Source organism: Panthera onca, chromosome B3, assembly GCF_046562875.1.
Source record: "Panthera onca isolate mPanOnc1 chromosome B3, mPanOnc1 haplotype 2, whole genome shotgun sequence".
NCBI classification, from domain to species: domain Eukaryota; kingdom Metazoa; phylum Chordata; class Mammalia; order Carnivora; family Felidae; genus Panthera; species Panthera onca.
In genome coordinates, this window is record NC_138344.1 from 1,282,915 (window position 1) to 1,310,529 (window position 27,615).

The 27,615-nt window shown below is 55.2% G+C and overlaps 1 protein-coding gene across 2 annotated transcripts in view; it reads right to left on the minus strand.

The window, feature by feature from the left end:
- Window positions 1-6,890: 6,890 nt before the first annotated feature.
- Window positions 6,891-27,615, minus strand: part of MTHFS (methenyltetrahydrofolate synthetase) — a 33,774-nt gene continuing 13,049 nt past the window's right edge. For both annotated transcript variants that reach the window (XM_060617493.3, XM_060617495.3), the window contains exon 3: window positions 6,891-7,267. In XM_060617493.3, coding sequence (XP_060473476.3) covers window positions 7,041-7,267 — 227 coding nt within the window. In that variant the 3' untranslated portion in view covers window positions 6,891-7,040. The remainder of the gene's footprint in view (window positions 7,268-27,615) is intronic.

The following is a 27,615-nucleotide window of genomic DNA, read 5'->3' on the forward strand; positions in this document are numbered from 1 at the left end:
TGAGAGCCCCCTGCAGGGCCTGTTTTAACGCGAATTCCCAGTCCCAGCTCTGACTTGGCGGGCGGCCCACTTTGGGAGGAGCCTAAGCGGGCGGACTGCGCTGCAGGGACCCTTCCGCGGAGGTGGAGAGGTTTCTTCGCGGTGCCGCTCCATCCGGCAGGCACAGAAAACGCGGCTGGTATGACTCGGGCGGTGAGTCTCAAAGTTCACCTCATTGTCATCAGTGTAACTTTCGAAAGCCGTGTGTGCCGGGGCTACCGCGACGGACCGCGCAGCTCAGAGCCCTGCTCCTCGAAGGGCCCGGCAGACCAGCGGCAGCGGCGGCTGGAAGGCCGTCAGAAATGCAGAACCTCAGGTCCCGCTCGAGAGCTGCTCCGGAGTCAGAGTCTGCGCGCTAACGAGACCCCCAGGCAAGGTGTTGGTCGGTACAGACGGCCACTTTCTGGAACGGACTACAGCCTGAGGCCTCCCGCCTCTCTTGCTCCAGACCAACCCCGGCATCCACTTGTGCAATGTAGCTCTTACCCGAAACACTGGGTCCTGATGTGACGAGCGTAAAAGGGACGTGCGCGTGTGTGTCTGTGACGGGAGAGGGAGGGACGCAGGGAAGTCGTGGCCGAGGCGGAAAGGGGACCGCACGCGAGCCGAGGGCTTGCACCTTACTCGCTGAGCGACAGAGAACCAGCCAACGTCGACAAGCGGGCAGGCGACGCGGGTGAGGTTTCACGACAGTGACGCGTGGAAACGCGGCGCACGGGCCAGAGGAGAGGACCACGCTCGCCTCCACGTCCGCTGGCTCTTGTAGCTGGTGTATCAGGGAGTGACTCTGGCTACCGTAGCTCACCCTTCGATCGGAGGCGCAGGAAACATTTAGGGCTTAAGCAATGTATCTCTCCCACAGCACCCACATCCACGCGTACCCCAACCCAGATCTCCAGAACACCACAGCATTCTCTGCTTCCAGGCGCGGGCCCCTCCGCATTTCAAACCTGAACAGATTACTTCTCCGTGATAAACCAAATAAATGTTCACCGTTTATAGTCAAGTGAACTCTCTGGGATCCGATTCACCGTTGAGAAAATTGTCTGCTTTGAAAGCACACTTTTAAAACAAAAGATTAAAAGCGTAAGGAAGATATTCACAGGACACACAATAATCAAAACCAGGAAACACAATGGATCTCCTTCACACGTCTTGTCCGAGTGTTGAGGTGGAAAACAGCCACAGCGGGCAGCGGAGACAGGGATAAAATGAAAAGAGATATGGAGGGGGAAAAAAAAGTGTCACGACCTTTTTTTTTTTTTTTAACGTTTATTTATTTTTGAGAAAGAGAGAGACAGAGCATGAACCCCCAGGGGAGGGTCAGAGAGAGAGGGAGACACAGAATCCCAAACAGGCTCCAGGCTCTGAGCCGTCAGCCCAGAGCCCGACGCGGGGCTCGAAATCACGGACCGCGAGATCGTGACCTGAGCCGAAGTCGGACGCCCAACCGACTGAGCCACCCAGGCGCCCCACGACCTTTTATTATCTAGACCCAGAATCAGCTGACGTGCCGAACGGTGGATCCTGGGCAGGGGCAGAGCCAAGACGGGTTTCCTGGGTGAAAGGGGTCTGCGAGGTGCTCTGTTCTTAAAGAACAAACTACAGAAGCCATGCCCTCGACTCAAACACCGTGAGCTAGACGACAGCCCCAAGCAGGGCACCCGGATGGAGACGGGGAGACTGGCGTTGGCACACGGGGGCCAGAGATGAGGAATCACGGAGGGGCCGGCTCCAGCGAGAGGCAAGACACGTGCCCGAGGTCAGGGGAGCCTGGGGCCCCCATGAGGACCTGCACAGCCCCCTCCTGGGGTGACTGGACAAGCCAGGCCTCAACCCCCTAGCTAGGTGGACAGTCCCCACAGCAGTTGTCTCCTCGCGGGGAACACACCCCGGGAGTGGGCAAGGGGACCCCCGGGGGGGTAGGGAAGAAGAAACTAGGATCTCTGTCCGTATTTACTTTTCATCTCTATGAGACAAGAAGTTAGGTTTTGCTAAAAGTTCAAATATAAAATATAAAAGTTCAAACACGTGGCCTTCCCCCACTGCCATCAGAGTCCCACGTCGGGCCGCATGCGAGCTGGGCGGGGGGACCAGAAGGGAGACATGGGGCGTGGGGGGGGGGGGTGCTATTTGCTTTCAGTGGGGTGACACACGGTGCTTTCTCTCTGTTCCCACGCACGTGGGTGTACCACTTACGTGGTTCTCACTGAGCAAACCCTCTTAAGACGGCAAGTGGCTTTAAAAGACTCTTGAAAAGGAACAGCGACCGAAGAGAAGTCTCAGGAGGTGAGTGCGGTGAGCCATGATAGCGGACATTTCTACTCCCAGAGAAGCTTTCCGTCAGCCACACAAGGAAAAACAGTAACATCTGCTGAGAGGTGAGCCCCCAAACTCGAGATGTTTCACAAAGATACTTCACGTAGGAAATGTCCGCTCTTCACGGTGCGTGACTGTCTCTTCCTGTATAATGACGAGTGTCAAGACACCATGGTCACAGAGGCTGCAGATCCGGAAGATGAAGACAAACCTCCATGATGTTTTCAGTGAGATTTAAGCCCATAAAACGCCAACTCTATACGCCTTAAGCAGCGTTCGCTAAATAGCGTCGTAAACGCTTAGGAGTCTTTTAAGAGCAAAAAACAAGTAGCATACCATCTAGAAAACACTGTTCTTCCTGCCATGGAAACATGGTGAAATGTTGAAATATTCAATGCGAATATTGAAATACTCGTGAAATGGTTGACGGGGGAAAAAAACAAAAAAAAACATCTTATTTTGCCAGGAAGTACTACCAGGTAACAGGGAAAAAACACTGCAGAAGAAGTAACAAGAAGTAAGTTCAGGAATACACTTTTCAGTGGGGGGCGGGAGGGGGGGGGGGCGGCTGGGTAAGAGGACAGATGTTTCTGGCACATCCCAGCTTACAGCATCGCCCCGAGAACGGAAGAGTCCGGATATTAACGAAATTAAGTAGTGAGGAGGATAGAGGTCTCAAGATTAGTACGTGTTTTGACAAAGGCCATGTTTTAGGACAAACTACGTAGGTCAAGCCGTGGAGGGGATCACCTCGGCCGGAACCTGTGTGCAAGGAGAGCCGGGTGGGCCCCACGGTAAAGGCGTCAGCAGCGGCATCCCCGGAACGCACGGACAAGGAATGCGCCCCGCCATGACGACATCGCCAATTTTATCAAATGGACACCTTGAAGACAGAACAGAATGTTCATGGTATTTTATGACAGGAAATACCCATGAAAAATATTTTGGTTCCCCTACATTTCTCTCTCTCAGGGTAAAATACTTTCGGAGGAACCGTTAACAGGCGCCTGGGTGGCTCAGCCAGGTAAGCATCGGACTTCGGCTCAGGTCACGGCCTCCTAGTTCGTGAGTTTGAGCCCCGCATCGGGCTCTGCGCTCACAGCGCGGAGCCCGCTTTGGATCCTCTGTCTCCTGCCTCTGCCCCTCCCTGACTCACGCTCTCTCAAAAATAAATTTAAAAAAACTAAAAAGTTTTTGGGGCGCCTGGGTGGCTCGGTCAGTTGAGCGTCTGACTTCGGCTCAGGTCATGATCTCGCGGTCCGTGAGTTCGAGCCCCGCGTCGGGCTCTGTGCTGACAGCTCAGAGCCCGGAGCCTGTTTCAGATTCTGTGTCTCCCTCTCTCTCTGACCCTCCCCCGTTCATGCTCTGTCTCTCTCTATCTCAAAAATAAATAAACATTAAAAAAAAAATTCTTTAAAAAAAAAAAGTTTTATTTGGAAATAACAGAGGAAGCCACCACTCTCACAGGTACAGGACGGACAGGAACGACAGCGTGTGGCCGACAGCAGCACCCGCTGTCTCTGCCCAGGACAGTGATGAAAATACTTCCAGATTCCCGTGTCCAGTGTATGTCATGTGTATCACAAGAAGTTCTTTGCAGAACTGGAAAGCGACCAGAGCCCTGAAAACCAAACGCTAGAATAAACTGAGATTAGAAGCAGACATTTCAATCACTCAGAAGGGATTCAAACAAGGTTTTCAAAAACAAAAAATTTCCATCACACCTCTTTCCCTTTTAGAAGTTAAGTACTTCAGGGGCTCCTGGGGGGCTCAGTCGGTTGAGCGTCCGACTTCGGCTCAGGTCACGATCTCGTGGTTCATGAGTTCGAGCCCCGCGTCGGGCTCTGTGCTGACGGCTCGGAGCCTGCTTTGGATTCTGTGTGTCCCTCTTTCTGCCTGTCCCCTGCTCACTCTCTCTCTGTCTCTCTCGAAAATAAACAAACATTACAAAATAAAAGAAATTAAGTATTGCGCAATTTACAGACAACAGACTGTTTCAGTCTCTCCTCTTTCACTAGCGCGTGTCTGCTAAAACGCGTAAGGTAGTATCTGGAAGGGAATCTGTTACTTATTTCCAAGCGTATCAACCAGTGTTTGGGGTGGGGGCTCCCAGAGATGAGAGAGGGCCCTTCAACGGGCTGGCGGCGGGGAGGGAGAAAGACCACGAGGTGTGTGGAGGGCACGCGCAGGGCCAAGAGCGCAGACCTCGCGACCCACACGTGGAGGGGTCCAGGAAGGCCGTGAAACCACAGCAACAGAGACCGCGTTCTAGAAGAATCCGACCCGGGGACAACGCTGAAGGGGCAGAATCTCGGCAGCAGATCGGGACCAGCGTATAAAGCAGCAAGGGCACAAGACAGGGAGCCCGCACGCCAGTTCCTCTGTCAGGAGGGGCTTACTGGAGTTTATCCTGTGCTGGGGACTGCGGCGAACCCCACATGCCACAGAGAACCCGCCCGCGAGGAGCTCATCGGCTCACGAGGAAGCAAGCGTGCAAACGCGTGATCTGATTAAAATGCAGCGTAACTAAAAAAATAAAAAAATAAAAATAAATAAATAAAATGCAGCGTAACTGAATTCGTGATCTCTGCGGGAAACACGGAGAACGGGGGCCAGGAACCGAGTTGTGCACCAGGCCGTCCACACCTAGACCCGCCCACGCTCATCACTGTCCTGGCTGCGCGTGCACTGTTCTTACTGACGTCTGCTGGACGGACTAGAGCCGGACAGAGGTGACCTTCTAGTTAAATGACACACGCTTCTAGAGAACAGGCAGCCGTCGGAGACAGACGCCGGGGCTCCAATGTGTCTCCAGTTCCCCAAGGCTAAGAACCGTCTCTGCTCAGATCTAGCGGCCGCTCCTCCCACACCGGGGCTGCCCCTCACCACGCCCCTTATCGTGCTGGCTCGTCCCCGGGTTTGAGGCCTGTCCTCAGTGTCTGAGTCTGCCCTGAAGGGAGCCACCTGCAGCTTCGGGGTGCTCCCTTCCCAATACCCTCTGCACGATGACCCCTGCCCATTCCCGGTCACCAGGGCCACCCTTCCCAGGCGGGAGACCCTTTCCCAAATCTCACCAATCTCACGTTTTAAAGTATTTTTACTTTTGTGCATAAAACACAAGTCATATGCTATTGTCCAAAGAATATGGATCCATGTTTTAAGTGAAACCTTTCTGGCTGTTTAATTAACTCATTCAAAAAAATCCTCAAACACGGACTATACGTGCAGGTGTCCGCTAAGTATGAGTGACGGTATCACCCTCCCCTCCGGAGCCGTCTGAAGGGACACACATGTCAACATGACAAGGAGGACAGTGACCAGGGGGTTTACACAAGTGCAGGAGGTGCTAACTCCGTCCGGGGCCTGGGGGAAGGCCTCACGGGAGAGGGGGTCTTGGGGGGGGAAGGCCTCATGGGAGAGGGGGTCTTGGGGGGGGGGAAGGCCTCACGGGAGAAAGGGCCTGGCGGGAGGGGAAGGCATCACGGGAGAGGGGGCCTGGGGGGGTGGGGAGACCTCACGGGAGACGGGGCCTGGGGGGGGAGGCCTCACGGAGAGGGGGCCTGGGGGGTCCTGAATGATAGGCAGGAGTTCCGGGTTGGACAAAAGAAGAAAGGCCAGAGGAGAGAGCACACTCACCAGGTGTAAGGGGCAGGAGAGGCCCGTGTTGCTCGGGGACGCGCACAGACGTTTGTGCCGGCCGGCCGGGGGCTTCGCACGGAGAAGCCACCTGGCCGTTACCCCGTGGGCCCCAAACAGCCACCGAAAGGCTCCAAGCAGGGCCACCTCCCGATCACATCTGTGTTCTGTGAGGTCACGTGGACCGTGGTTAGAGACATAAAGCGGAGTGCTAAGAGCCCGGACAGAAGGGACGACGGGACAACGGAGGGGAGGGGACGGACACACGCTCCACAGGACCCCGCACGTGCTGGGCGCCGGGTGTGAGAGCGGCGTCTAGGAAGCCGCCCAAATCTTCCCTCGCTGTGATGCCATCTGCCAGCTCCCAGCCCGCAGCAAACTTCATTTCCAAAGCAGACACCGCAAGCAAACACACAATTTCTGACTGACAGGATATCAGATCTTAGACTCGGAAGGGACCGACGCACGGCACAGCAGAGACGGAACTAAAGTATTTAAATCACAAAAGGTCTCGGTCCACGAACCATCAAAAGCCACAAAGTGTCAGACGTAAAATCTCAGGGTGAGCAAATGCAGTCATGATGAAGTGCTAGAATATTCTTGGGGAACTCTGTACGCAGAGCAAACCCCAACAAAGCAATTAGCAGCTGCCTAGTCTCCCGCGCCTGCCCACCAAAGACTGACCAGTCCAGACAGGGCTCGCTGAAACCGGGTGTGGGCTGGGGGAGGGGGGGGGGGGGGGTCTACCTTCCGGGCGCCCCGAGCCGGACACAGGTCCTCACACACATCTAGCCTAAGCTGCAGAGCGGAAAGATCAGCCCGCCACGCCGACGGCAGGAAGTTACGCGGAAGGAACATCACGCGTGACAGCCTCCACTTTAAGTAACGTGCCACTATTGGTTTTGGAAGATGCTTTAATGTGAGGCGTTTGCAATTCCACTAGAAACAACGCAGTCCATATTCACCATGAGTGGGCAAAACGCACGCTACCTCGTGACGAGGGGAAACACGTATTCTGCTTTTCTCCGGGCCGCAGGCATCGGGATCTACGTGGAGTCTTCGTAAAGGACTTCATCCACCCTCACGTCGTGTTCGTCCACGGGGACCCGGAGGCACATCTGTTCTCGGAACGCCAAGGCCACGGTGTAGGGCTTCGAGTCCCGCTGCTGCAGACAGCGCGTCAGGTAGGAGTCGTAGTAGCCCTTGCCCCGCCCCAGCCGGTTGCCATGCTTGTCAAACCCAAGACCCGGCACAAAGATGAGATCAAGTCCCCCTGTGGAAGAGACGAACACACAGAAGAGCGTTAACGGTTTCCTAAAGCGACGGACCACTCGCGGATCTGGTTCCTGCTTTCGGATGGCGTCTAGCCTCTCTCCGATTTCTAAATTTTATTTATTTTTTTTTATGTTTGTTTCTGAGACAGAGAGACAGAGCGTGAGCGGGGGAGGGGCAGAGAGAGGGGGAGACACAGAATCGGAAGCAGGCTCCAGGCTCTGAGCCGTCAGCCCAGAGCCCGACGCGGGGCTCGAACTCACGGACCGCGAGATCGTGACCTGAGCTGAAGTCGGACGCTCAACCGACTGAGCCACCCAGGCGCCCCCCTCTCTCCGATTTCTAAAGAAATATATGAGCACTCTAGGAAACCCAACAAGCACAGGGTCAAAGAAGGAAATAAAAATTACTCGGCAATTCAGTTAAGTCCGTCAATCATCCCTCCGACGCCCTTCTGTGTGTACCTTCAACAACATGGGTTTGAACTGTGGAAAGTCCACTGTTACGTGGCTTTTCCCAATATGGTCCTGTACTGCAGATGTATTTTCTCGTCCTTACAGTTTCTTTTTTTTAATGTTTATTTTTGAGAGAGAGAGAGAGAGCACGAGCAGGGTGGGGGCAGAGAGGGAGACACAGAATCCAAAGCAGGCCCCAGGCTCTGAGCTGTCAGCACAGAGCACGATGCGGGGCTCGAACCCACGAACGATGAGATCATGACCTGAGCTTAAGTCGGACACTTAGCCGACTGAGCCGCCCAGGAGCCCCACTTCCTTACAGTTTCTTAATTATGACTTAATGACTTCCTTATGACTTTCTCTTCTCTGGCTTATTTTACTGTACGGAAACAGTACATAATGCACACAGAACATGCGATAACTGTGTCATCACAAGGCTTCTGGTCAACAGCATGCTGTGAGAAGGTAGCTTTTGGAAGAGTCAAAAGTTGTATGTGTTTTCAACTGTGTGTAGAGGTCAGCGCCCCTAACCCTCGAGTAGTTCAAGGGTCAACTGTAAGTACAAAAATGCAGATTCCCAGACCCCATCCACACCTAAAGAGAATTCCATGGATGGGGCCTAAGAACTTTTTTCCTTTCTTCTTCTAAGTGTCCGTACGATCCTACGTGCCTCCCAGGCTAGGGGGCCCATGTCCCAGGAGGGGCAAGAGAGGGTCAGAAAAAAGCCAGAAAGGACAGAGCTGCTCCCCAGGGCAGTGGGCAGGAAGAGGGCCACGCCACCTGTTAATTTCATTGCCCTCCCACCGGAGAGGCAAGGGCTGCCTGGTCGTCCGGTTTTCCCGGATTCATGTGACCGCAGGCTTTGGCCTACCAGGGGTGCTCCAAAGGTATGAAATGGGTCCCCGTAACGGCCCTCTGGCTGGAACCTTCCCAGGGACCACAGGGATCAGAGCCGGCCACGGCGTCATCAAGACCGAGCAGGCTGGGGCTCAGGGTGGAAGGCGGGGTCCTCGAGGCTGTAAAGACCCGGCCCGGGGGAAGGTGTGAGGGGGTCTCATGAAGAAGGCGGCGAGGACCATGAGGTGGAGAATCTCCAAGGGCTCGCGAGGCCCACGGAAGGGTCCCCGCGGCCTCGTCCAGGGAGACTGACGGATCCGAGCTGCTCCAGAGCCACCCCTCGGGTCCAACTCAGGGGCGTGCCCGGGGGCCTCCTATACTGGTCTTCGGCCTCCGGAAGGGCGTCCAGGGCTTGCCTTGACCCCTTCTGCAGCACTGCTGCCGGGAACACACCAGGGTTGGAAGCCACGAACCGTCTGAACAGGGTGTCGGGAGCAGGGACGTCCAGACGGCAGCCGGCCCGGCCCCCACGGCCAACAGCCGCTCTGCCCCCTGCGGAGCCACGAGGTGCACTTGGCTTCTCTCTGGCTCCCAGCCCACACCCGCCGGGCCACACCCGCCGAACTCTAGCAGAGCCCGGCTCCGAGGACGGCCGTGTCCTTCCGTCCCTCCGCACAAACCTGCCGGTCTGTTCCCATCCAAACTCGCGGAGAGGCCCCGGTCACTGACCGTTACCTTTCTCTTGTTGTGCACTTACACTTGGCTCCCCCCGTGTCCCTTCTTGTTGCCAGACCACCCTCGGGCTGCAAGCTGCGCTCTGTCGTCTATACTTAGGACGCACGCACACTCGTCCTTTCCGGGCTTCCTGCCTCTTCACAGCGCGTCCAGGTGCCCTGTGTGAAGCACCCCCAGGGGACGCGCTTCCTCCCCTTCAGGAGCTGGGGGTTAGCACGTGTGCAGCACCCAATCAGACACAACACAGCCACCTCCGCCAACTACCCGAAGGCAACGGAGACGGGAAGTGCTGGAGACCTCAGCAGAGAGGCGCCCGGCTGGCCGGGCGGTCAGGGGAGGATCCACGCGAACCCTGCCTTGACCCGGGTTTTCGAGGACGTGTCCGAGTTGGGTCTGTGGAGATTTCAGAAAGGGAAGGCTGGCAGGGGCGGAGTGATGCGGAGGGAGTAAGTAGGGCAGGAGGCTCACACAGAGGGGCAGCAGAGAGCGTGAGTGTGGACTCGGCCCGGTAGCGGCACGGAGGTTCCAGAGGTAAAGACAAAGCGATCCCTCCAGCTTCACACAGCAAACAACCCGATTACGGGAAGGACAGAGGCCTTGAGCAGACGCTTCTCCAGGGAAGGCCAGCGCTGGCCCACAGATGCATGACTTCTGTGTATCAACCTTGTACCCTGGGACTTTACCAAATTCCTTCACAGGTCCCAGTAGATGCTCAGTGGAGTCTTCGGGATTTTCTGCGTATAGCATCGTATCATCTCCGGAGACAGTTTTGCCTCTTCTTTACCAATTTGGATGCCTTTTACTCCTTTTTCTTGTCTGTGTGCTGCAGCCAGGACTCCCAGTCCTGTCTTGAACAGTGAGAGTGGACATCGCTGCCTTGTTCCTGACCTTAGGGGAACAGCTCCCAGGTTTCCCCACTGAGGATGATGTTGGCTATGGGTTTTTCATACACGGCCTGTACCGTGTTGAGGAATGTTCCCTCTAACCCTACTTTGTTGAGCGTTTTTACCACGACTGGATGTTGTACTTTGTCATATGCTTTTTCTGCAGCTGAGATGATCATATGGTTTTTATCCCTCGTTCTGTTAATGGGGTGCATCCTGTGGCCTGCTTTGCAAATACTGAGCCATTCTTGGATCCCTGGAACAAGTCTCACTTGATCTTGGTGAATAACCCACTTAATGTGCTGTTGAATATGGCTCACTAATATTTTGTTGAGAGATTTTGCTTCTATGTTCATCGAGGACATTGGTCTGTAATTTTCTATTTTTGTAGTATCTTTGCCTGGTTTTATTATCTGGGTGATGCTGACCTCTCGGTAGAATGAATTCGGAAGGTTTCCTCCCTCTTTTTCTTTGTGGGATAGTTTCAGGAGAACTCTTTAAATGCTTGGTAGAATTGGCCTGTGATCCACCTGGCCCTGGCCTTTGTGTTTGTTGGGGAGTTTTTTGATCAGTGATGTAATTTTGTTACCAGTAACTAACTGTGCACATTTCCTATGTCTCCCGATTCCGTTTTGGAGCCAACGGGCACAGAGTAAGATGCTCAACGTCACTCATCGTCAGGGAAACGCAAATCCACACCGCCATGAGACACCACCTCACACCTGCTAGAACGTCCGTTAAAAAAAGAGAAACGGCAGAATATGTCAGTGTTGGTGAGGCCGTGGGAGACACTGGAACCCTCGTATACTGCTGCTGGGAATATAAAAAGGTACAGCTGCAATGGAAAACAGCACAGAGTTTCCTTAAAACATTAGAAGAACATCTAGCCGCCCACTTCTGGGGTATTTAGCCAAAGGAAAAAACCCTGAAATCGGGGTCTTGAAGAGGTGCTTGCACCCCCGTGTCCAGAGCAGCACCACTGACAACAGTTAAGAGCTAGAAACCCCTAATGCCGGCTGACGGACAAAAGGATAAACGAACCGCGGCCCGGCGCTGGAATACTACTCAGCCGTGAAAAAGGAAGACCCGCCACCTGCCGCAACCCGGAAGAAGCCGGAGGACATCGGGTCCAGAGAGATACGCCAGGCGCAGAGGGACAGATGCTCAAGATTCTGCTCACGGGAGGCGTCTGAAGGAGCCAGGCTCACGGCAGCGGGGCGCACAAGGGTGCTGCCAGAGGCTGGGAGGAGAAACGGGGCCGCCGTGCGGTGCGCGGAAGTTCCGGCCGCGCAGGGTGAGAGACGCAGCCGAGGCCACAGTTAACGCGGACCGCACGCTTACACTTCTGTCAAGGGGGAAGATCTCGTGTCATGTGTTATTTACCACATTAAAAAAAAAAAGGCAAACAGGGCGCCTGGGCGGCTCAGTCGGTTAAGCACCCGACTCTCGATTTCGGCTCAGGTCATGATCTCACATGATCTTTCGTGAGTTCGAGTCCCGCGACGGGCTCTGTGCTGACAGTGTGGAGCCCGCCTGGAGTTCTCTCCCCGTCTCTCTGCCTCTTTCTCTCTCTCTAAAATAAAATCTTAAAAATGTTATTAAGAAAAGGCAAAGCCTCAAAGGGAAAACCAAGAGAAGATGGGTGCTTCCACCAAGTGAACAAAGAAGAGAGACAGAGGGAGAGAAGGCAGAATTCCAGCGCGTCGCCCCCAGGCGGCTGGAGGAGGAGAAGGCAGAGAGGGGACAGAAAGGCAGGAAAACAACTTCCTGGAGTCAGCCGAGGCTCAGCCGGTCTCGCTCGCTCTCGCCAGGTGGGGGGAGCTTCTCCACTTGGAATGACTTTGAGCCAGCGCTTCCCTTAGAGCCGGCTCTCGCACGCTCTCTCAGCTCCGGGTGCGGAAGGAAACCGGGGCGGGGGGATGTCAGAGCACGGGGTCAGCAAACTCCCCGTGAGGGGCCAGAGACAAAGTAGTTCAGGCTTCACGGGCCACGGGGTCTCTGTCACAACGACTCGGCTCTGCCAGGTGCCACGAGAGCGGCCACGGAAGACGCGAACCCGGGCGGGCGTGGCTGTGCTCCCGTAACGTTCTACCCGCAGAGACAGGCGGCGGGCCGGGTCTGGCGGCAGGCTGCGGGGTGCTGCCGCGTCGTAGGGCACGAGCAAAGATATTCAGGAGGAAGGGAGCGGAGCGCTGGCAGGAAGGGCGAGGGGGGCCGGGAAAACGTCTATCAGATTGGGCGCAGGAGGAAATCGCTGGGGCGAGGGCGCGCTCAGCAGACACTGAGCTGCAGGATCTCCGTCGACAAAGAAGCGGAACCAGGCCCTGAAGGAAAACGCCGGAGGGGGACTCGGCCGGTGCCAGTACCTGCTCTCAGCCCCGAACGCACGAAGCCAGCACCGAGGATTCAGGCCACCTTCACAAAATGTCGTTCTGAGCTCTGGCCAAGGGGGCAGCAGCTAAGCCCCACCCCCCTCGGGCACCCTGACCTCAGACCGCCGTCCCGGGCTGCTCAGAGCATCCTGTCGGCCCGCCCAGCTCCCTCTGCCCCAACCCTGCTGCAGGTGCTGGGCGTCCGAACAAGCTGTGCAGATCGAACTCCAGCCTCATGGGCGTCTATCTCCCGCCCCCTTCCTGCGGGTCCGGGACTGCGGATCCACCCCCAGGGCCCCCACGCGGCTGGCAGGGCGCTCGCCTCCACCTGTCGCTCTGTGGGTGCCGGTTCCCCCGCACGTCCAGCCGGGCGCCCGCCGCCTGGCCCCGCTGGCCCCGTCCTCACTCGTCTCTCTCAGAGACCTTTAGTCCACCACAGTGACTTAAAGACAACGCCCAAACTCCCTGACCAGGTGGGTACCCCCGCCTTCACCACCACCACCCTCCCCCCCCCCCCCCCCCCCACCGCTCCCACGGCCGCAAGGCCTCCCGCCTGCAGGGGCCACCGGTCTTTGTATCTACCTGTCTGGTCCCCACATCATCACGTCAACGAGCCTCAGCTAGACGCCACGCAGCCCTCCCTGCACGCGAGATTTGGTGCGACCAGCTCTTGTCCTACACGGTGACACGGCCCCGGTCCGTTAAGGAGGAAGGGTCCGGGGCACCCGGGTGGCTCAGTCGCTTGACCCTCTGACTTCGGCTCAGGTCACGATCTCACGGTTCGTGGGGTCGGGCCCCGCGTAGGACTCACTCCCGTGAGCACGGAGTCCACTTTGGATCTTTTGTTCCCCCCTCTGCTCCTCCCCCACTTGTGCCCTCGCAAGAATAAGTAAAACATTAAAAATTTTAAAAGATTGATAATAATAAAAAAAGAGGAGGAGGAATCCTTTCCCCACCTCCTGGGAACTGTTTTCTCCTTTCCCCAGAGGGATACTAGTTCGGTTCTGTTTACCGGGAAAGAAAGAACAGTAACAGGTAGAGACCCAGCGGAGGGCTTGCTGTCCAGGTGGATGGTGACTCAGCACACACCGTTCCTGCTGCTAAAGGTTCGAGTGGGGTCCGGCAAAGGGACGGAGGGACATGGGAAAGGCACGTGTCGAGGGGCCGAGCGTGCAGGCTGCCGGACAGGGTGCCCGGGCTGTGTCCCGGCACCGGTACCCGGCAGCGACGAAGCATCACTCAGAGCCACCCTGACCTGCCGTCGAAGACAGATGGGCGTATGCGAACGTAGAGTCCCCCAGCTGTCATAACCAGCTGCCGCATGCACCCCCCCGAGGCCCCGCAGCTAATCACGGAGACACGCACACTGGCATCCGACACGCTTCTGGAACACGAGGCGGCTGGGACCGTCAGACACAGTCAAGACAGCGCACACAGCACAACTCTCAGAAATCAGTCCCATACCCCCTGGGCTCACGTCGGGGTTGCCTCAGAAACCACAGACGGGGGCACGGCCGCTTGACTCCCTCATCGTGGTAGGAGCGTAGGGCAGGGGAATAAACCATTTTCGTGATCACAGGCGTCACAAATACTCAACTTGCGATTACATTTAAAAGTTGGGTTTTTTGAACATTTCTTTCCCTACAATTCCGTACCACTCTGAAAGAGTATTTGACTGAATCAGCTAAGGCAGACAGCCATTTCTTTAATTCCACTGCAAATGCACCTTCATTGCTGCTGCTGTGTTTGGTCACAATGGGTTTCGGCCATTTGGGAATCCCCTCGTAGAGGCAAATGTGTAAAACACAGAATCAAAAGATGTAAAAATCATCCTCGAAAGACACAAACTGTCGTGTGACTGGTCGTTTCTGTGTTGTTCCTCTAAGATCCTTTCTTTGAACACAGGACCTGACTGACGTTTGTGTCAAAACACAGGGACTACAAGTGTCGTGACAGTACCAGGTACAGAAGGAAGCCACGTGCAGGGTTGTGCCCAGGCATGACCGGTCACCACTAGTCCGCTAACTAGGCATTCACGTCATAAGACAATCTCGGCAAGCCTTATATTTACACCTAGGTGTTTCTGAGTTCAAGGCTTTCAGCTAGCCCTGTGAAATGCACTCTGTGTTGAAATGGAGAAAGTAGGGATGGCAGGAATTTAGACCCTTCCAGAAAAGGCTAGAGATGCAGGAATAGTATATGGGGACTTAGCTGCTGGGAGCCTCAGCAATGGCGTCCTCCACCCACCCAATCCGGAGAGCCCCCCTCCCTCCCCCCACCCAACCTGGAGAGCCCCCCTCCCCGCGCCCCCAACCCAGAGAGCCCCCTTCCTCCCCACCCACCCAACCCGGAGAGCCTCCCTCCCCACCCCCCCCAAACCCAGAGAGCCCCCTTCTTCCCCACCCACCCAACCCGGAGAGCCTCCCTCCCCCCCCACGCCCACCACCAAACCCTGAGAGCCCCCCTCCCCGCCCTCCCAACCCAGAGAGCCCCCTTCCTCCCCACCCACCCAATCCAGAGAGACTCCCTCCCTCCCCCACCCAACCTGGAGAGTCCCCCTCCCCGCCCCCCTAACCCGGAGAGTCCCCCTCCCTGCCCCCCCAACCTGGAGAGTTCCCCTCCCCACCCCCCAACCCAGAGAGCCCCCTTCCTCCCCACCCACCCAATCCAGAGAGCCTCCCTCCCTCCCCCCCCAACCCGGAGAGTCCCCCTCCTCGCCCCCCCCAACCTGGAGAGTCCCCCTCCCCGCCTCCCCTACCTGGAGAGCCTCCCTCCCCACCCCCCCAAACCCAGAGAGCCCCCTTGTTCCCCACCCACCCAACCCGGAGAGCCTCCCTCCCCCCACCCCACCACCAAACCCTGAGAGCCCCCCTCCCTGCCCCCCCAACACAGAGAGCCCCCTTCCTCCCCACCCCCCCAACCCGGAGAGCCCCCCTCCCCTCACCCCCCACCACCCAACCCGGAGAGCCCCCCTTCCCACCCCCCAACCCAGAGAGCCCCCTTCCTCCCCACCCACCCAATCCAGAGAGCCTCCCTCCCTCTCCCACCCAACCTGGAGAGCCCCCCTCCCCACCCCCCCCCCCCGACCCGGAGAGTCCCCCTCCCCGCCCCCCCTAACCCGGAGAGTCCCCTCCCCGCCCCCCCCTAACCTGGAGAGTCCCCCTCCCTGCCCCCCCCCAACCTGGAGAGTCCCCCTCCCTGCCCCCCCAACCTGGAGAGTCCCCCTCCCTGCCCCCCCAACCCAGAGAGCCCCCTTCCTCCCCACCTAACCAACCCAGAGAGCCTCTCTCCCCCCACCCCCACCACCAAACCCGGAAAGCCCTCCTCCCCGCCCCCCCACCCCAGAGAGCCCCCCTCTGCCCACCCAACCCGGAGAGCCTAGGAAACACTGAGCACAACTGGACAGAAGTCAGGCTACGATGTGCCGTAAAGACCAATCACCCTCCTTCCCAGGATGCTGGTAAACCCCTGTTAGGGTTATGTCAGGAAGGATCCAAAGAAGCCGGCAACAGAGATTGGCTCTGGAGAAAGAAACCAGCCACGGGAGGCCTTGGATGGGAAGGACGCTTCACGCTTTCGCCCCATCCTTTTGCACGGTTGGACTTTTTCACCACGTTCGTATATAACCCCAATTTTTATCAGAACCCTTTTAAAACATCCACTTGCTCGGACCAGAGCCTTGGAGGTGGAGTGACACGGCAGCGGAGTGTGCTTCTAGAGAGGACACTTGCATGTGAATCCCCGGACTACCAGTCACTAGCCGAGAAAAATGCCCAGCCACTTATCTTCTACAAGTCAGTTTCTTCTCCCTAAGATGGAAATACTACCGTCTGCAGTACGAGTCACAGAAGAGAGAAACGTCCGGATGAAGAAACTAGCACGTGCCCGATAAGTGCTACCTTCGTTAAACTCTGGGTGTGCATAACACCTCTTCTCTTCATTCTGACTCTGGAAGTCGTTTCTTTTCAAGTAACCCAAACAACTGCAACACGAACCCACATGCTGAGCCGCTACACCGATCTCCTTTAGGCCAAACCACCTGCAACTGAGACTCTCTACAGCCACCTGCTGTCCCAGCTGGGAATGGGCCCACCAGAGACACCCGCAGGGGGCGGTCCTGAGCGCAGCGGCGAGCCGGCTGCCTCTCTAGTACACACACAGTCCCTGAGACGGGAGGGGGGGGGGGGTCGCAGAAAGGAGTTCCCCTGTTCCCCGTGGCCTTCCCCTTCACAAAGGATCCTTGGAGGAGAGTCTGTTGACAAACGAAGGAAAACGGAAGTCCCTTCTGCCACCTAGAAACCACGTGTATGCCAGACCCTGTGCTACGGCACTTCACCGGCACGACCTCACTGAACGTCCCCAGCGGTCCCGAGAGGGAGACACTATCATCCCCTTTCTCCAACGGGAAAACCAAGGCTCAACAAGACCACGTAGCCCGCCCGGAGTCACAGAGCTGGTAGCGCAAGAGCTGGGACGTGACCTCTGACTTCCTCGTTCTTACTACAGGTGCAAGCTCGTTGCCTCCTGCCTGGGCAGTGAGCCTGCTACCTGCCTGCCTTAGGGTTGGGGGGGCCAGTCAGGTGGACACAACACTGCATCGGTCGGGTGAGGGCCGCAGCGAGGGGCAGGCAGCACACGGAACCGGACACACGAAAGAGAGCAGTAGAGACGGGTGGCCCCCAGAGTGGTGCTGCCCGGGAAGCCTTGGCCACCTCCAGGCCCGGAGGTCAAGGGATGGGAGTGGGAGGGGCAGGACTGTAGGCCCCAAAGAGCTGCAGTTGGAGGGGCCACCTGACTGGAGCGCGGCTCTCGGCAGTCGACGCACTGCGGCCAGGGGCAGGAGGGAGGACACGCCCCACTCACTCTCCGCCACCCTGGTCCCCGCGGTGCTGTCCCCTGGCTGCAGAACGGGAGACCAGGACAAGGACTTGTCTCCATACAGGCGGAACTCCCCAGGCACCAAGCAAGTGGACGTGACAGACAGCGGGTGGGTCCCGAGGTGCCGAGCAAAGGGACCCGGCAAAGGTTTGTCTATAGCTGTGACTGGCGGTTCCCTCCAGATTTGGGAGTTGGGTTTATTTCCTTATATTTATACAAGGAAACATACATACAATTTTCCTTTAGAATATGTATACATATTTTCCTTTAGAAATATATAATTTTCCTTTAGAAAAAGAAATACCTTTATGAATGCTCAGAAAAATTTTGAGTCTTCTTTCAAAGATGTACTTTAGACACGTTAGCTATTTCCTTAGGTATACTTTTTATTATATCGTAAAGCTATCTAGCATGGTATGTAGGGAAAAACTCCCAAACTTATTAAATTATTAAAAGTCAGTAGGAAGTGACTATTTGATCACAAATGTAAAAAATTACATTTTTAAAATCATCATCACCATCCCCATGAACAACCATCGCAAGTGTCTCCTATATGAGAGCCAGCCCGCAAGGTGCGAAGGCCAAAACACGCAGAAGCGACGCCTGGCCACCTGGCTATGGGGTGGGTGAAGTACAGCCTGGGGGTCAAATCTGGCCACTGCCTGTTTTGTAAATAAAGTTTTATGGAACACAGTCACGCTGTGCGTTCACGTTACAGCAGCATTGAATCGTTACAACAGGTATCGTGGGGCACACACAGCCCCCAAATGTTAACTATCTGGCCCTTTACGGGAAAAGTTTGCTACATCCAGCTTTGTGACATCTCCCAGTTTAAAAAGGAAAATGATAAACAAATAAAACTATGCTTCAGCTTATCCTATCTTGGTAGATATCGACCAAAGTAAACGCTGTTGGAAAAAAAGAATTAAACAGCTTTATTGTCGATACGCAACGATGCTTGGCAGAAAATAGGACCAGCGGCAACAGCTTTATCCAAGTGTCATTTTCTAAATGTGACGTTTACTCTGGCTCTGATCTTGGGATACTTACACTGCTGCTGACAACCAGTCGGACCTTAAAACGTCCTAGAAAACTGAAAAGATGTTACAGAACTTCATATGGTTTTCTGCTAACTTTAGGCAACCTCTGGTCGCCCGATTTTCCTCCTCCATCTGTAAAGTGAGCGGATAGAGCTCTTCAGTTTCTCAGATCTGTTTACAACCAAAGCTCAGTGATTCTGAGGATTCTGAGGACAATTCCTTATATATGTGTCTGGTACAATCAATAAATAAATGAAGCCAGTCACAGAAAAACAAACACTGCATGATTCCATTTACACAAAGTATCTAAAGTAGTCAAATTCAGGGGCGCCCGGGTGGCTCGGTCGGTTGAGCGTCGAGCTCTCGATTTCGGCCCAGCTCACGATCCCGGGGTGATGGGATCGAGCCCCACGACAGGCTCTGTGCTGCCAGCGCGGAGCCTGCCTGGGAATCTGTCTCCCTCTCCCTGCCTCTCCCCTACTTGTGCTTTCTCTCAAAGTAAATGAACATTTTCTAAAAACTAAAGAAGTCACATTCGGAGACAGAAAGCAGATGACGGCCATGGTCGCCAGGGCTGGGGCAGCGGGCAGGGTGAGCTGTTTAAGGGGCACCCTTTCAGTTTTGCCAGAGGAAAAGTTTTGGGTGTCTGTCTTACAACACTACGTGTACCTCGCATGACTGAGCCGGACACCCGAAGACGGCTGAGATGGCAGAGTGTGTGCGTTTTTACCGCAACAGGAAAACCGAGTAAGAACGTGGGTGCCGGGCCGCGTCGGGGGACTGTGGCAGGCGGCCCAGGGTCGTGAGAGGCTGAGCTCGGGAACAGCAAAGAATGAGTTCTTCCGATACGGAAATGTCTGGGTGTTCCTGGAGCCATTTCTATTGTCCTCGCTTTTTAGGGGCTGAGCGCTCAGTCGTCATTCTAAACAATTACAGCTCTGCATGACCCCCGAGCCGTAAGAGCTCGTTAGCAAGATGGAAACTTCTCCCTGGCTTCCGCCGTTTGTTTTACCAAGACGTCAGGCAAGCACCTCAGGGTCCCGCAAACTTTGCGGTGCAGTGCATTTAACTAAAATAAAGTTGCAGGGACACCATATTTCTTCCGCTCGCCGTCTTCCTGTGCCCGCAGAGGGCCTGCCTGCCTCCTGGCTGACACCAGCCTGCGCCACGCGGAGCAAGCCTGACAGAAAGTAACCCGTGACTTCCAAATAACAGTGTTTACAGTTATCTGGTGTTTACGGAACGTCCTTTCCTGGTGGCTTCCGAGTACGTTTCTCACTCCAGATGCCCCTGTCATCTGCTCTGATACGTCTTCTTCTGGCGCGGGAGAAACGCTCCCGAAGCCCCGAATGTTCCCCCAAACCTGCCAGGGCAGCGTGGCAGGAAGGACAGCAAGGATTCCGAAGACAGCAGCTCTCGAGATCCGGTGCAACCAAGTGAATCGGTGACACTTGGGAACAGCTCGCCGTGAGGACAGCCTGTCTGCGGGGCCCAGAGGACCCAGGACAGCACCCTGGACAGCTACAGGTCTGCCCAATAAATCGTGTGAACACAAGTAACTGTACAAGGGTGACCTAGTGACAAGGTAGGAAGGAAAGTGGGGAACGAAGGATGCTGGGGTCCACAGAGGAGGGGGCGCGCCCGGGGAAACCTCACCGAGCGGGTGGCCTGCGGTACCGGCCGGGGGAGGGAGAGGAGGAGGCTGAGGGTCAGGGTGGAGAGGCAGGAGCGAGAACAAGCAGAGGCACAGAGCTGGAAGAGCACGAGCGTGTGCGGGGCCGGGGACTGGCTCCCCGTGAAAGGGCCCACCCGGGGAACAGGAGCAAGGTGGCCGAAGGAGGCACACAGAGCACGCTAGAGGGGCCTCCGGCGCCAGGGCAAGAACTCCTCCGAATTCTGCAGGTTGAGCCAGGGAGCCCCGTGCTCGGCCTCCAAGGGGGAAGTGAAGGAAAGAGCAGGGCTCCACGCGTGCAGGCTGTGGGACAAGGAGATGGGGCCACGCGTGAGGAAGTCACAGAACAAGTGGACGGCATCTTCGGGATCGCGGGAAAAAACGGAAACAGGCCTTTTTCTGCCATTTTAAAAAGCTCTCCAGAGAATATTCCTCGGTAAACGATGTCCTTGCTCGTAAGGTTTGTCACAAAACCGCCGGCTCTTCCCGCACTCCGCCAACACGGCTGAGCGCTGCTGAGAGCGCCAGGCCTCCGGGCTGGCCCCCGGGCTCCGGACACCAGGGGCGGGTCCCCACTCACCCGAACACGCTGAACAGCACCCTTCCGCTCCACCAAAACACAGCCTCGATATGTTGGGGCGACACCTTCTCCTCCTCCGTGACTTTGGGGACTGACGCTCACCGTCATGTCAGTCTCACCCCACGGGACCGTGTGACCTTGGACGGGTCGCCCCCCACCCGGGCCAGCTCCCAGACGGAAGGTCTGACGTGGATGATCTCCAATATCCCTTCCGGCTCGACAATCCCCACTGTTGCGGGAATAAGGATGTGTAAATGCGGGATCCCACAGCTAAAACCGCCACCTCGGACCAACACTGACACCTGCTGGAGATCGGGGAAACCACTCAGCACATCTCAACCTCTAAAATCTGGGAGCCTTTAAAAATGGGTGATGGGCATTGAGGAGGGCACCTGCTGGGATGAGCGCTGGGTGTCGTACGTAAGTGATGAATCAGGGGAATCTACCCCCAAAACCAAGACTACACCGTATACACTGTATGTTCGCTAACTTGACAGTAAATTAAAAAAAAAAAAGAAAAGTCTTGGACACCTCACCTTGAAAACATGTTATCAATGATGCAAGTATCTTTTGAAATTAAGTTTTCTAAGATTTGATTTTCTAGAACTTAAGAAAATGTTGACAAAAATAACTTAAAAAAATGTTTAACGTTGATTTATATTTGAGAGAAAGAGACAGAGACAGAGACAGAATCCGAAGCAGGTTCCAGGCTCTGAGCTGTCAGCATAGAGCCCAATGCAGGGGCTTGAACCCACGAATCATGAGATCATGAGCTGAGCTGCAGTCGGACGCTCAACCAACTGAGCCACCCAGGAGCCCCAACAAAAATAACTTGAAAATTACTTCAGAGACTTCCAGTTCCATGTGGAAATCTGAGCCACGTTCCTATGCTTTCCTATATAACAAAAATAACCAGCTTGAAAACATAATGGAAAGATGCTATTCACAATAACAACAAATATCAATTGATTAGGAATACACTCAACAAGCAACGTGCAGAAACAACGTGACTCAAATCAAAAACATCTACAAAGGAATACGGAATAAAAGCCTTGAACAACTGAGGACGTGGCCATATTCCTGAAGACGGCTGAATGTTGTAAATAAATTTATTTCCCACAGGGGCGCCTGGGGAGCTCAGTCGGTTGAGCATTCGACTTCGGCTCAGGTCATGATCTCACGGTTCGTGGGTTCGAGCCCCACATCGGGCTCTGTGCTGACAGCTCGGAGCCCGGAGCCTACTTCGGACTCTGTGACTCCCTCTCTCTGCCTGTCCCCTGCTCACGCTCTGTCTCTCTCAAATGTAAATAATAAACATCCAAAAAAAATTTTTTTCAATATACAGCTTGTTACATAATTTGACATTTTCCACAGTAAATGCACGTTAACCACTGTAATTCTTTTTTTTTTTTTTAACGTTTATTTATTTTTGAGACAGAGAGACAGAGCATGAACGGGGGAGGGTCAGAGAGAGGGAGACACAGAATCTGAAGCAGGCTCCAGGCTCTGAGCTGTGAGCACAGAGCCCGACGCGGGCTCGAACTCACGGAACGCAAGATCATGACCTGAGCCGAAGTCAGCCGCTTAACCGACTGAGCCACCCAGGCGCCCCTAACCACTGTAATTCTTTAAAGGAGGAAAAAGGAAATTAAAACAGAACTGAGGAACTCCTCTTTCGATAACTTCTTCAAAATGAAACCAGAAACACGGACAGGCCAACACTGTTACTTCCAAGGCTGGGAATTCAAGCAGCACAAATGCATTTCTCCCGAGACCATCAACCAACTTTTCCGACGTATGAGTGGGGTTTCGGTTTCCTGTGCCAGCACGCTCGTCTTGAGAAACTCACTGTCTCTCCCCCGACACAACCTCACGGCGAACTTCGTACGACTCACGCTTACAGACGGCTCTGCTCTGCCTTCTGGAACGCACGAAAGAGCACCCTCCACCCTGGGCCCCCAGGGCGCCGTGGGCACACCGCCGTGGCGGGCGCTGTCGCCGGGCCTGGGGCCACCATGCTACATGCGAGGGTCATCACTGCCATCGACGAGCACCTGCTATGTGCCGGGCAGTGGAAAAGCCTTACACAAACTCTCTTCGGCCTTCTCGGCATTTCAGTGAGCCGGGCAGCACGATCCATCCTCAGGTGAGGGGCCAAGACTCAGAGAGAGGGCGAGGGCTGCGCGCACCCACGAGCCAGTCTGCGACAGAACCGGTCCCCAGAGGCCAACGCTCCCGTCACGACCTCCCCATTCCCTCCTCCACGCGGCTCCGTCATCAACAGACCGCGTCTCTTCCTTGCCAGGACACCACCCGTTGTACACAACAGGCGCTCATGAGTGCGTGTGCATTCATTATTGTATCCATCCATCCATCCATCCGGGGAAAGGAAAAAACGCTCTTCCGTGATGGTGGGGGGTGTGCGAGGTGGCCTAGCCTTTTTTGAAACCAGTGTGGAGACTCCACTGCTAGTAAGTGACCCCACGGAGGCATTCGTGTAAGCTGAAATATATCTGGGTTTTCCTCGTGCTGTTGTAGTATTTTTAAAAATGGGGTGGGCGCCTGGATGGCTCAGTCGGTTGAGCGTCTAGCTCTCGATTGAGGCTCAGGTCATGATCCCAGGGTCATGGGATCAAGCCCCATGTCAGGGTCTGCACTGAGCATGGAGCCTGCTTGAGATTCGTTCCCTCCCTCCCCTCCCCACCCTCTCTCTCCGCCCCTCTCTCTCCCTCTCTCTCCCTCTCTCTCTCCCTCTCTCTCTCTCTGTCCTCCCCCCACCCCCCACTCACACTCTCTCTAAAATTAAAAATTAAAAAATTTGAAAAAATGCAAGCAATCTAAATGTCCATTAACAGAGCATTGGTTAAAAAAATTAGAGCACATCAATGCTACACGGCCATCTGAAACACTAAGGCAGATCACCCTGGGCGGCTATGAAAATAATTCTAAGGTTCATTAACAAGTGAAAAAGCAAAACATAAAACAGAATGTAGAGTATGATCCCATCTGCATAAGATGTTTAAAAACGAGCACACGCAGACGGAGAAGGGTAGCAGCCATGTTCACGGCACTCACATCTGGGGAATGGGTCAGTTGGACGTAACTTTTCATCGTGTCCCTGACTAAGCCACTGAAGTGGTTTACCCTGAGCGCGTAGTTACTCCATGAACGACAGAGGAACCTGGCTCCCTGTTTGGGTTGTCCTTGTGTGTTCGTGAGCACCAGCAGCGTGGGAGCACTGGCAGCAGGGACACACGGGACGGTTAATGGACTGGCCTTGCCTCCCCCGTGGCTGCTCTTTCGTCCAAAGACCACGTCCTCACTGTGAGGACTGGGCTGCTTGTGCGTGGACATGCCTCCTTCCCACCAGCAGAAATCAAATACGTAAAATCATCGCTTCCTTCAGCATGTTTCACTCTCCTTGTTAAACCCACAGAGGGTCCCTGAGACAGGCGTGTCCTGCCCGGGGACAGCTGGTTAAATCTGCGTTTCCTTACGGTTTTATCACGAACTGAAAACCGAGGACACAAAGGTCACGATTACTCCTGAAAGGGGCGGCCGCCACGGCTGGCGGGCGAGGGGCTGGGCAGCTCTCGCTCGTCCATCGTAGGAGCCCTGACCAAAGCCCACCTTCCCCAAAGACAGTCCCTTGCCGTCGCACCCCGCCTTTCTCGCAGCCAAAGCAGAGGCGCAAGGAACTCTGCGGTCCCTTACGTCTAGCACGTTGCCAACACCCACCTCCACGTACTCAGACATTCTGCTGTCTCCCTTAGCTAACCGTTTCCAAATGTACATTTACGACTTCTCTCTACTTTTACACCCTATGCTGATCTAAGAAATCACTTTAAAAACACGTGACCAAAAAAAACCCACCTCATCTAGAGAGGGAAGAGCAATCAGTCTGGCCCGTGTAGATCAGACACACCGTCCACCGGCCAGCCTCTGTTCACAGCCGCGAGCTCGCCCCACAACCACACTCCGGCCAGTCCCGTCTCCCGACCTCCCGATCTGGGCCTCCCACGAGCTACCTACCAGAGGCCCCAGGACCACCTCCAACGGGGCTCAGCACCTACTCCCCAACTCCTCCCTCCTGCACTCCCTGACTGGGTGAAGAGCACCCACCCTGGTGGCAAAGCCGGGCTGGGCCCCAGTGGCCCTGAGTGGGCAGTCACCGAGGCCTACGGACCACACGCCGTGTGTGTCAGAGCTCACGTGTCCTCTCCATTCTTCAATGACGGTCACTTCTCCTTCCTGTCCTATCACATTCCCAGGGGATGCCGCACCCCCAGTCTCCTTGGTCCTGTCCTCCTCACGGCTGGCAGAACAATCTTCCCAAAACAGAGACTGTCCGTGTCACGCCCCCCACCCCCACCCCCGGCTAAAGTATCTCAGAACTCCCCAGCACCTACAGGATACAGTTCACCTCCGCGTGCAGGATGTGCACGCTTCTTCAGGAAACGGGCCTGCGGCGTCCGACACGGAGTCGGCCACGGCTGAGTACGGCAGGGGCTTCTTGTCCGTCTGAACATCCGCTCTCCTCTGGCGTCCGTCCTGCCCTTCCCCTTGGTGGAGCCAGGACCGCCTTCACCAGCCCAGGAGCCCCACCGCCTGACCCCTGCATAGCCTCTAACGTTCACGCCACGGCACCTGATGGAAAATGTTGGCCGATCCCTGGTCTAGAATCACGAGCGGGAAAACCAGGGTGACCCAACAATTCAGTCCCCATTCTAGAATCCCCTGACGTGTACAGAGACAATATCAATAAAATAATAATAATAATAATAATAATAATAAGCATTCTGAAAACACCACACTGAAAAAAAATTAAAGGAATTCTCCATCTGGTGAAGAAATTAATAAAAACATAGAAATCAATAATAAGGAAGGCACAGCTTAAAAGCAGAAGCAGGGAATGACGAATCTGTGCAACTTTAGGGTTGAGTTTAAATGACTGTCCTTGGGGCGCCTGGGTGGCGCAGTCGGTTAAGCGTCCGACTTCAGCCAGGTCACGATCTCGCGGTACGTGAGTTCGAGCCCCGCGTCAGGCTCTGGGCTGACGGCTCGGAGCCTGGAGCCTGTTTCCGATTCTGTGTCTCCCTCTCTCTCTGTTCCTCCCCCATTCATGCTCTGTCTCTCTCTGTCCCAAAAATAAATAAACGTTGAAAAAAAAAAAATTAAAAAAAAAAAAAAAAAAATGACTGTCCTTTACTAACGCAGTAAGTAAATAATCAAATGTGAAAAACACATGCCTTAACGAACAGACACACATCTTTGAATTATGACTATTATTGATTTTAAAATCCCAGGTTATGTTGATAAAAACCAGGAAGAATAAGCACGTTCACTTTATCTTTTACAGGAAGTAAAGTCGATACAGGTGACGTGGACGACGCCAGCGAGAATTTAAGGCTCAAGAATGATTTCACGGTGACAGACAGGAACGCGCAACCACCGGGACCAGAGGCAGAAGGACGCAGAGGAAAGGAAATGGCAAAAACAACCCATTTTCCCCAAACAGAATACAAGACGGCAGAGGTTCCACCTGTGGGGAGTCTGTCACCTGGGCTCATCCTTTAGTGACAGAAAGTGTTGGGTGGCTCCTTGGACCCCTGTGCCGGGACACAGCGGGTGGCGGGCTAGCCCAGCTGGGCAAGAATGACGGGCCGAGGCCCCCGAGGAAGCTGCCGTCTTACCGGGCTGGGCGTTCACCAGGAGGCAATGAGTGGCGTGTGGGATGACAGTATGTTCTGTCCTGCAGGAGACAGACCGTCGGTTCCAGAACAGCCCCAAGAAGTCCGTCCCCAGAGCACTGGGTGCCCGGATGAAGGCCCCGCCGTTCTTCCCGTGTGTGTACTTGATAAGGTGCCTGAAGGAAAAGCTTCTCAGCCCGAAGACCAGCGTACTTTCAGACACAGCAACTTGACGCAAGCTCTTCCCCGGGAGGGCGGGAGTCCTCCCGGGATCACTCGCTCCGTGAGCAATGGTGCCCACCTGGCAGGTGCCAGGAGAAGAGGGGACGGCCGGGTCGCGGCGCGCTCTGGGTGAATGGGGCGCCCGGAAGGAAAGGGCACCTGGACGGGCGCTGGAGTGGAAAACAGAGCAGGTGACGTGGCCGCGTCATTACCTGCCCACGTGCCCTGGAGGCAGCCACGTGAGGGCCGCAGGGCCAACCGTCCGTGCGGACGTCACCCCAGTCCCACAGGGGCACACATGACATGCAGGAACTCGTCCAAAATCACAGTTGCTTTATTTTCAGTCGTGATAATTTACACGAACGGAGGCCCAGACCCAAGGCAGCCCACTCAGGGCTCCCAACCTGGGTACGGAAGCAACAGCAGACGAGGCAGGGAGAACATTCCACCTGGACCTTCACTCCGCAGCCTCCCCAAAGCAGTGCTGGGACGAGATCCACTCCAACGCGACTGCGGCCCAGGACCCGCGTTAACCCTTTACTCACAAGCACCAAACAACAATGACACGGCATCTTATAAAACAACTACTTCTGACATACTTCTTTAAGTGCCCCTAGGTACATGCTTCTAATCATTTTTAAAATCCAGCCTTTCTTTACCGGATATAAAATACTGGCCATCCGTGAACTTACATAAGCATTCTCTGGCTTTACAGTAACAGCGCTGGCCCCATCGCACGAACCTGTACCCCTGACCAGCAGCTCGCGACTTAGGAGAAGGTCTGCTCTTCCCGAATCAAGTGCCGGTGTGTGTTCTTTCCACCAAGCAACTCACTGACCCCGGACAGATGCCCTTCGATGCAAATCGGTTCCGACTCTATCTACCTGGGGACAGCGTCAGATGCCACGAGTAAAGGATCCAGGCCCCTACGACTGTCCCTGCTTCAGATGCCACTAAAAGTCCCAGCTGTGACCTGTACCTCTC